The 10,541-nt window shown below is 51.6% G+C and overlaps 1 protein-coding gene across 2 annotated transcripts; it reads right to left on the bottom strand.

Annotated features, from left to right (window-relative positions):
- Nucleotides 1-1,382: 1,382 nt before the first annotated feature.
- Tysnd1 (trypsin like peroxisomal matrix peptidase 1) lies at nt 1,383-9,777 on the bottom strand. 2 transcript variants are annotated; one of them, XM_038343448.1, is made up of 4 exons: nt 8,543-9,775; nt 6,923-7,053; nt 5,646-5,831; nt 1,383-2,155 (listed from the first exon to the last, which is right to left on the bottom strand). In XM_038343448.1, the coding sequence occupies exons 1-4, from the start codon at nt 9,709-9,711 to the stop codon at nt 1,938-1,940; spliced, it is 1,704 nt and encodes a 567-aa protein (XP_038199376.1). In that variant the 5' UTR covers nt 9,712-9,775; the 3' UTR covers nt 1,383-1,937. The 2 variants fall into 2 exon arrangements, with proteins under 2 accessions (XP_038199376.1, XP_038199377.1); XM_038343449.1 differs by lacking the exon at nt 5,646-5,831 and having other exon boundaries at nt 8,543-9,777.
- Nucleotides 9,778-10,541: the final 764 nt, after the last annotated feature.

Below are 10,541 nucleotides of genomic sequence, written 5' to 3'. Positions count from 1 at the left end.
ACCCTGTCTCTCTCTCTCTCTCTCTCTCTCTCTCTCTCTCTCTCTCTCTCTATATATATATATATATATATATATATATATATATATATATATATATATATATATAGGCTGGGAACTGGCTCAGCAGTTAAAAGCACTGACTATTCTTCCAGAGAACCTAGGTTCGATTCCATCACCTACAAGGTGGCTCACAATCATCTAGTCCTAGGGTAGCTGGCAGCCAATTCAGATCCCTCTTCTGGCCTCCTTGGGCACCAGGCCTATACTTGGTGAACAAACAAGCAGGAAAAACACCCATACTCAAAAATAAAAATAACTTCAAATGTTTCAAATTAGGATATGATCCATATGCCACGATATTGATGGTGTTAAGATTTTGCAACCTGTACCTCTCCCTAATTCCAGAATATTCCCATCATCCTACAGGAAAATTCTTATTCACTGCTCACTCTTCATTCTTCCTCTTCTGGCCCTGAGTCTGGGACAACCAAGACAATTGAAACAATCCTACCAAGAATCTTAAAGCAGTATTAGCTCATGTCTTTGAAGCCAGGAGGTCTCCCAGCAGGAAAGGAACTGTCCCCAAAGAACCACTGGGCAGGCAGAGTCTCCACTGTGGTCTCCAAAAAGTATGAGAAACTTACTGGACACATGCATGTAACATGGTATAGAGACAGACGGAGATACTGAGCCTGCTCAGGTCCTGGAGCTTGGTAAAGTCAAGGAAGGCTTCCTGGGGGAGCCAGGCATGGGCACAGATGGAAGAACCCAACTGGCAGGCTACAAGGAGAGGGTGTAGTCAGACTTTCTTTGAACTGCAGCCCCCAAATAATGACACAGAGGCTTATTAATTATGGAAGCTTGGCCTTAGCTTAGGCTTGTTCCCAACTAACCCTTAAAACTTAACCCATTTATATTAATTGTCTCTTCTCAGAGTTCCTATCTCTTCCCGGAAGTCTCGCCTAATCTCTCCTGCCTAGCTACTGGCCGTTCAGCTCTTTATTAAACCAATCAGAAGGTGCCTTGTCAGAGACACATCCTCACAATAAACAAGATTAGCCCACAACAGGAGAATTCAAAATCCTGGGAGGGAGAGCAAGTTGGAGGGGAGGCATGACAGGTATTATGGTTTAAAGCCCTGTGTTTGGGTATCATGTTGACAAGGGCTGGATTTGTGATGGTTACTGGCTAATCTTGACTGTCAACTTGATGGGATTATTAGATGTCCAGGAGATTAGCGGAGGTCTTTGGATGTGATTCTGTGGAGCGCTCTAAAGAGATGCAGGCAGGTCCAACCTTCGGACACTGCAGCATCTTGTTAACATCTTAAACATGTTTGAGACCATGCAGTCATTACCCAAACAAACAAACAAACAAACAAACACCATTCAAAGTGTTTATTCCTCAGCCCCCTTCACACACACCACCTACAAGACCCCGAGTCCCAGGCTCTGGACTAGAAAATGAAGGCACTGTGTCAGAGTAAAGGCCTAGGAGGTTTTCGGGGATTTGCCTACATATTGGTGTGGCAATGGGAAGGCACTCCTGTTATAGGCCACTGGGACTCTGGGCTTCCAAGCAGAGGCCTCTACCTGCTGGGTACAGGGGTTGTCAGATGCCAAACGGGGATAGGGGGTGGAATGGGGTTGGATTGCCCTTTCTGCAGCATCTGCCCTATGGACTACAATCCCCAGAAGGCACAGTGACAACGTTGAGCCTCGCTCTGGGAAACAGAAGAGACGAGCTCAAGAAAGCACCCCCAAGTTGATCAGAAAGCCACCGAGTTGAACAGCACTTTGTTCCCAGGCAGGCAGTGGGTGCAGATGAGGAGTGGCTTGGGGCGTGTCCTGGCAGGTGACTGAGATGTCACAGTGGCCACATCTATCCACTTCTCACAGCCATAACGTGGTCTACCTTGTCCCAGAAGAGGGACCGTCTCAGAGCTTGCTCCGTGGGACTTCAGGCAGGGGCCGCTGCAGCCGCCACACCACCCTGACTGGTTCAGTGGCGTGGTCCAGCTCTCGGAGAGCACCCAGGTCGCCAGTTTGGCTGTACTGCTTCAGGGCTGGCTGGAGCACTGTTACGGGAATGCTGAAGTTCAGGTGTGGGTAGGTGGCGCCCGTGTTGTTGTCCCGAGTGTTGCTGGCAACGATGCCTGTGGGGGTGAGAGCAATGGGGGTATGAAGCAGCAGATGGGGTGTCCATGGCACAGGGAGGACCTTCTCCCTGAGGAAATCTTGGGGACCCTCTGGGCGTTTGGACCCCTCTGCCCCCGTGACAGGTGCTGAGCTTCCTGCCACGGCTTCTGCTCCTCATACCTCATCCACCACTGGTCACGCTCTCTCTTTCACAGCATCCATATAAAACAGCCTAACTCACGTCTTTGGTCATCTTTCTCTCCCACCCCAAAGAGCAGGATTCAGTGTGTGTGTGTGTGTGTTCCCATAGCCTGTGCAGAGGCCCTGAAAACAACGACCAAATGAACCAAAGGCAACAAGTGAGCCAGACTCACACTGCTCTGGCCTGCTTTGCTGGCTAGTTATATGTCAACTTGACACAAACTAGTTCATTTTGGAAAAGCGAACCTCAGTTGAGAAAATGCCTCTAACACATCAGCCTGTGGCGGCTTTTCTTGATTGATGTGGGAAGGCCAGCTCACTGTGGTGGGGCACCCCTGGCCAGTGATACCAGGGGCTCTAAGAGAACAAGCTGAACAAGCCATGGAGAGTGAGCCAGGAAGCAGCACTTCTCCATGGTCTCTGCATCAGCTCCTGCCTCCAGGATCCCGCCCCGCTGGAGCTCTTGTCCTGACTGCCTTCCCTGATGGAAGTAATGTTATGTGTAGCAAGCGTTAGTAAGGTAAGCCCTCCCCTCCCACGTTGTTTTTGATCGTGGTGTTTACCACAGCCCCAGAAACTCCGAGCAAGAAGCCTCAGGAGCTTTTTAGTTTTTTTTTTTTCAGAGTGCATTTTAAGGGTTAAAGAGACTGCTCGGTGGGTAAAAGCACTTGTTCCTCTTGCAGAGGACCCAGGTTTGAGTTCCAGCACCCACAATGGCAGTTCACAACCACTGTAGTTTCAGTACCAAGGGATCTGAAAGCCTCTCCCGACCTTCATGAGCACCAGGTATGTTCATGGTACACAGATACACATACAAGAAAGATATTCATACACACAAAATAATAGACAAATCTAAAAAAACATTTAAAAGAAATCACTTTATCATTACAGAAGGCTCAACTCAATACTGGTGCTCCTGTGTATTGATATCTAAATACAGATGCACTGTGTACCTTCACACAGCGGCCCTCCTCTACATTAATATCGTCTGTCATCAAAAGAAAAAAGTTACAACCAAGCTGGCCTTGAACTCACGAAGGTCCTTCTATCTCTGCCTTCTGAATGCTGAGATTAAGGCTATGCACCACCACATCTAGGCTTCACTGGACACTGGTTTCTAATCCTCATGTCTCCAGTGCTGGGAGTATACCACCATGCCCATTATCAGCCAGGCACTATAGCGCAAAAATCAGGGAGCTGAGCTGGCTCAGCGGGTCAAGGTGCCTGCCCTACAAACCTGGTGACCTGAGTCTGATACCTGGTACCGTTGATGGAAGGAGAAATTCTACTCTGGAGAACTACCTGGACCTCCACGCTCGTGCCACATCACACCTGCATCTGACACACACACACACACACCAGTAATAAATAACTTTAAAATCACTGTAAAGGGGCTGGAGAGATGGCTCCGCAGTTAAGAGCACTTGTTCTTGCAGAGGACCTGGGTTTGATGCCCAGCGCCCACATGGAGGACACTAACTCTAGTCCGAGGATCTTATGCTATCTTCTGACCTCCAACAGCATGCACATGGAGCACACACGTACATGCAAGTAAGGCATTCACACACATAAAATAATCCTCATTTTTTACTTACTTTCTTTTTTTTTTTAAAGACAGGATTTCTCTGTGTAGCCCTGGCTGTCGTAGAACTTACTCTGTAGACCAGGCTGGCCTCAAACTCAGAGATCCATCTACTCTGCCTCCCAAGTGCTGAGATTAAAGGCATGTACCACCACCACCCAGCTTAATTTTTTTTTTTTTTTTTAATTAAGCTAAAAAAAAAGGTTGGCTGTGATGGCTCATGGCTGCAACTCCAGCATTCAAAGGGCTAGGTCAAAAGGACAGCTCTGAGTTTGAGATCTACCTAGGCTACACAGCGAGTGAGGGCCAGCTTGAGCTAAGAGACTGGTCTTGGAAAAAGAAAAGAACTTGTGCACAAGTGTTGAGACACCTGCTAGAGTTGTGGCTCACGAGGAGGTAGTTTTAAATTCTAATCGTATGCTAGAACTTCAAATAGGAGCATACATACAGACTGCCAAGAATAAGGTTCGTCACTGGAGGAGACGGGAGCTAAAATAAGGTAAAAGCAGCAGCGACTAGCACACACAGGTCAAATGGCGCTGCACACACAACCTGGGAGGCGCCACGTGGGGGCTGTTTGCTGTGTTACCAAAACAGACTCCAGTTTGGTGCTTTTGTGTTGTCCTCGTTTTAAACTGTGGCTGCCTTTTAAGCCACAGCTGTCCGAATCGGCCAGCTGCGACTCCGCTGCAATTGGCAGGGGTTAGACCACGAGAGCCGCAGCCTATGGGAATTCTGCTCTCTCGGGCACCGACCCTTTCAAAGCTAGGAAGGGAACTTAACGAAATCTCTGTCCCTCTAAAGAACTCAGGATTCAAAGGCTGAGGTGGAATCCTGCTCCTCGGAGAAGCTGAACAGCAAGTAGCTCACCTCAAGTCCCTCCTCAAGCCCCATGCTTCCGGTAAACTAATTGCTGGCTCACCCTCCTGTCCACAGGTGAATTTTATCTAATCAAACACATCTTTGCATCCTGAAACAAATGTTCCAGAGCATAAACAAAGTAACACGCTTTAGAATAATAGTCTACAACAGTTTGCCCCTTCATTGGTGTGTTTGGTGCTACACATCAACTGCTCAACCAACTCTGACTTAAAAAAAAAATCCCGACTTCATCACCAAACTTAAAAACTGGTGTACACCAGTAATCCCAGTATTTAGAAGGTAGAAGCAAGAGAATTAGGAGAATCCTTGGCTATACATTACTTTTGAGGCCATCTCAGGCAACAGGAGACCCTGTCTCGAAGCAAAACAAGAACTGGACATGGTAAAAAGGTTCTTCTCTTCTTGAGACATCCTGGGTCATCACTTGGCTTTGAAGTCAATCTGTTGAGTTAAGCAGTGTCTGTCCATTTACCCCGGCTTGCCCCTAACCTGCGGTCTTCATGATCTCATTCACTATTACACAAGCCTAGCTCTGCAGACTTTTGAGTCTGTGACACACACACACACCACCACCGACTAACCCAGCTCCTAAACTTCATAGACTAAATGGAATTTAGTGACTTATCTAGTCACAGCAGTGGCCAGGACCAGGAGAGGGCCACGGGCCTAGCTAGCTCTGCCCCTCTTCCCAGCTCGGCAGCAGATTAGCTGAAAACATTAGCTAACTCTGGAAACAAGGCCCACCATCATCCCTGAAGGACCTCCCAAGATGGATGCAGGGTATCACTGGCAGGATCAAGGCTCTGGCAAGAAGGATATTGGGAATGGAAGGAACTAGTTACCCAAGAGGTCCCCTGAGCGCGTGGAGAAGAGGGGTCCTCCACTGGAGCCACCATGCACGGCACACGTGGTCTGTAGCATCACTGGGGTGTCATCCACATGCACCACGGCCGACAGGATGCCCGAGGTCACCGAGGGCCCACAGGCCTGGCCAAAGACACCAAAGCCCACCACACTGACAGGCTCGCCTGCCAGAGAGGGAAGGAGAGAAGCTGGGGACCTCCATTCTATGACACTCACTTCCCAACCTCTCCAAAGGTCTAGTCCTCTCCCCTTTGAGCGCTGGTTCACCCCCTCCCACACTCCCGGGCACCTTCCCCATGAACCCTGCAGGGAGATGCAGAATTCTTTGTGTTCCCAGTTGCATGTGTCCACCCACTATTCTGGGGCATCGGGCAGACCTCCAGTCCTAACTCCCTCACTAAATAGGATAGTCACTTTTGAGGCTGATGTCACCTAGCTCATATGCGTACTTAACATTTATTTCTCTCTGGGACCAACCACATCTCTTAGTGAAGACATGGTAACGGCAGCCATAAGGTAACCCCATCTTCTTCCCCCACAGGCTTGCGCCTCGCAGGCACGTCACACCCTGTCCTCACCACACCAGGAGTGGCAGCCCCATTTGACTAAGGCGCAAACTGAGACAGGGTGCAGGGTCTAAGGACACCGGCGACAGAGCTGCTAGCCCAGAGGACCTACTTCTTTTGTCACCATGTGAAATGGAATAATTGGGACTGGAGATGCAAGTCGGCTGGTGGAACGCTTGCCTAGCATGCGCAAACCCTGGGTTGGCTCCCCAGGACCCCATAAACAAGGTGTGACATCATACACTTGTAATCATAGAACTTAGGAGGAAAAGGCAGGAGGATCAGAAGTTCATGGTTATCCTTGACCATATGGTATGTGTATGGACAGCTGGGTCACCTGAGACCCTGTCTCAAAATATATAAAATAAAGGAAGGACGACATACACTATACTTATGTAGTAGGGTCAGACTTTCACCTAAATCATGCCACTGGAGCTCCCAAGGCCCAGCACCCCATAGCACACTACTGCAGACCCTCAATAGGGTATCCATTTAGCTCAGCACTTGGGGTGTCTTGATACACAGGAAGTCTACAGTAAGAACCCCAAAACTCCACTGAAGCTCCCAACTCCTTGGCTCAGCAGGAATGGGAAAAGGAGCTGGCTGCCGGGTCTGGCATGGTTAGTGTCGACGCTGACACCCCTGGAGTCCGGCCGGGTCCCCCCATCACATTGGACTCTGCCCTTTACCTTCATGGAAGTGCTCGGTGGGGACAGGCGTGGGGACACCATCCAGGTCCTCTTCCAGGCTCACCACTGCTATGTCGTATGGAGAGGTCTCCTGAGTGGCAAACACCACTCGTCCCCAGATTGCCACATTCCTGGGGACACAGGAAACAAGTGACAAGCTAGCCTTCTGATGCCTTAGCACTGGGGAGAGAGCAATATGAGAGACAATAAAAGTCAAGGGATGGGCTAGTTTCAGTGGCACACACCTTTAATCCTAGCACTTGGGAGGCAGAGGCAGGCAGATCTCCATTGAGTTCCAGGCTAGCCAGAATTACATAACCAGATTCTGTCTTATTTTTCTTTAAAAAAAAAAGTTATGAATTGAAATCAGAGCATAATGAACATTGATGCCAGCCCTGAAACCTTAAGCAGATGTACTTTACAAACTGTAGTGCACTTCTATACACTGCTTATGCCTTGCCGTAACAAGCACCGGATACCTAGGGAGTGTAGACGCTTGTGGCTATTGTCTTCTTAAGCCTACAACGAAGGCACTGGCATTATCCCCTTTAAATGGTGCAACTGAAGCTCAGAGAGGATGAGCAACCTTCCAAAAAGGTCACAGAGCAAATAAGAAGCCAGGATAAACCTACCAAAATTCTGCACTCTTGTTGATGGGCAGGAATGGGGCAGGGGCTGTCTTTTGTTTATTTGTTGAGACAAGGTCTCTCTGCAGAGCCCTAGCTGTCCTGGAACTCTCCGCATAGACCAGACACCAGGGTACCTTAGTTCAACCTACCCTGCTGCTTTCAGAAAAGCCTAGCAAGTTCCTTAAGATCAGCAGTCAAGGGGAGAGGAATCCAGGGACACAGGACTAGCCATCCTCATGTTTTACTATGAGATCATGGCTGTTGGGTTTGCTGCCTGTGGGGACTCTGGCAAAGCACACAGGGCTAACCCCAGAAGTTCAGAAAGGCCTGGGCTGTTAGGCGAGGGCCAGGCTTAAAGCCAAGGTGCTACTCTGTCCTCAGTTCCGCACCTGGGGCTACAGAGGAACTAGGAAAAGTATGCCAGGAGGCCAAGGCCACTGGCTCACTGCCAGAGCGAGAAATGGGGGTAAAGGTGCTTCTCTCTACAGAGGGAGTAAGGTGACAGCGAAAAGTCCCCGCATAGCTGTGCTCTGAGGTCACTCAGACTGTTCAGAACACAGCCATCTGCACTGGCCCAAGCCCGTTTTAATTAGGATAACCCTCATCTTCAGGTGGCAGGGAAGCCTTGGTGACTCTAAGGGGGACCTCACTGGGTAGGGCCACCTCATCACCTCGGGACCTTCATTTACCACTTACACTGTAGTCTTACGGGGTTTAAGTCCTTATGGTATGTTCCCTGGTCAAAGGGCTTTAATGGGGCCTGAACTGCAAAGCTAAGAGACAGACGAGCTGCCCTGTTTCAGGCTAGTTGAGGGGCTCAAAGGCACCCAGCTTGTGCCTAGCAGATTGCCCCAAGTTCCATGGGGACACACTAGGAGACCCGGATCTGGAGATCCTCACATTGTCAAAATGAACTGAGGTCTCTAACAGTCTCTACAAGCCTAAGATTGTCCCACATGGCCTCCACACTGGTACCTGGTGAGGGTCTTACTTGGGGATGGCTGAGCGCACCAGGACCCTGGTTGCTTCCCGGGGAGCCACGTGCCGGCAAGTCACCACCAGGCGAGGCGCCACGGCCACTCCGGAACCCCACACAGTACCACACTCCACCAGCACGGCCGCAGCTGCCCACGGGGGTCCGAAGTCTCTCAGGGGCGGGCCCCACGGGGAGCCCACCTCGGGTGGCAGCAGCTGGGCCAGGGAGGCGGAGCCCGGATGCAGGCGAGCGAGCGCAGAGCGGGCGACCTGGAGCAGCGGGGCGGCGGCGCAAAGCAACGTGAGGCCCACCCACTCGCGGGCCTTCCAGCAGAGCGGCGCGGCCACCAGCGCCACCAGCGCGCCCGCGGGCCGCGCCGCAAACACTCCGCCGCCTTCCGTGCCCGGCAGGCAGCGCGCATCGGTGAGTAGTAGCGGTCCCGCAGCGTTGCTGAGCACGCCGCGGCTCAGCGTGTTCAGAAAGATGTCCGGGCAGAAGGCGCCGAACGGAGAGCCGCAAGCCAGCAGCGGGGCGCCCTTGGCCACGGTCCCCAGGGGCGCCACAGCCACGGCCGGCCCCCGCCTCTCCTCCGCCGCCGCACCCGACCGCACCCGCAGCAGCGCGAACCAGCCGAGCGCGCGCAGCTGGTCCTCCTCCTCCTCCTCCGACACCGCATCGTCGGGCGCCGAGCTCACGAAGTGCCATTGTTCGGCCGCTTCGGCCCCGAAGAGTCGTGCGAAGTGGGAGCGGAAGGCAGGACAGCTAATAAGCAGTAGTAGCTGCGCGGGCCGCGGAGGCTGGAGAGGCTGTGCCCGGGCCCGGCCGGTGGCGCCGGGTTCGAGACCCACGCTTGCACACTGAGGCGTACACAGCCCCGGGAGCTCCTGCTCTGCGCGACCGGCAGGGCTGGCAGCCGTGGATCTCCACTGCACGTGCAGGCGCAGGTCATCGCTGCAACTGTCACCGGGTAGGAAAGTGGCACCCGTCTGGGTCAGCGCCGCGCTGCCCGTCCGCAGGAAGGGGGTGAAGATGCCCCCGTGACACAGCACAAGGCCTGGGTTGCGGCTCAGGATCACCCCGCTGCAACTCCACGAGCCTACGTCGGACTGCCCGGCCCGCGAGGCGCTCACCACGCAGCCCGACTGCTCCGCCACCTTCATGGAGGGTACCCACTGCCGCCCCATGGCTTCCCCAAGACGTCGCACAACGGCTGTCACCTCAGAGCGACCGGCGCAAGCAGTGACTCAGGTCTCCTCATCGAGCCCGATTGGCTAAACCCCAAACGACCGCTCCTATTGGCTGGGAATGACGCCGAGTACCGATTGGCTACTGATGCTTATCCTTTCCCCGCCCTCTGGTTTATCCAACCAACCTGGGGCTCTTGGGAAAGGGGTTCTTAGGAGAAACGTCCTGGGTAAAGAAAGACGTGTAGCATCACAGGGAGACCGAAGAGGGCGTCACTCCCTGGTCTAATTTCGTACTTGGACGGCATATTAGTGGTCCCCACAGCCTCTACACAGCTGTAAGCAACCTCTGTCCCTGAAGCTGGAACAGTATGGACCAAGGGAACCCTTGGTGGATTATCTACTTTGAATTTTAAAGTAAATCCTATAACAATCCACCAGGGGGCACACGACTCACAAAATTGCTCCTAGGACAGCTATCAAAATTCCCACACCACCAATCTAGCCTTGTTTCTGAGACAGGGTCCAACTATTTAGCCCACAATGGCATCGAACTTGGCGATCGTTCTGCTTCAGCCTTTTATAGTCCTGGGATTAAAGCTATACGCTACCACAAATAGGTTAAGTTGTCTAACAATACATTATACTAACTAGCAAGCACATTTCACGTGACGTTTTCTAACCACCACTCAGGATTTACATTAGACCAGGGGGATACTTTGTCTTTTAAAGTCCAGAATGAAAATGGTTCGGGTTTTTGTGGGCTGTGCAGTATTCACCTCCAAATACTCAGCACATAACCCTAACAGCCTCATAAATTATAATTTCAT

This window comes from Arvicola amphibius, chromosome 9 (assembly GCF_903992535.2).
Source record: "Arvicola amphibius chromosome 9, mArvAmp1.2, whole genome shotgun sequence".
NCBI classification, from domain to species: Eukaryota; Metazoa; Chordata; class Mammalia; order Rodentia; family Cricetidae; genus Arvicola; species Arvicola amphibius.
The sequence above is the reverse complement of the archived record's forward strand: the minus strand, read 5'-3'. Positions and strand labels throughout refer to the sequence as shown.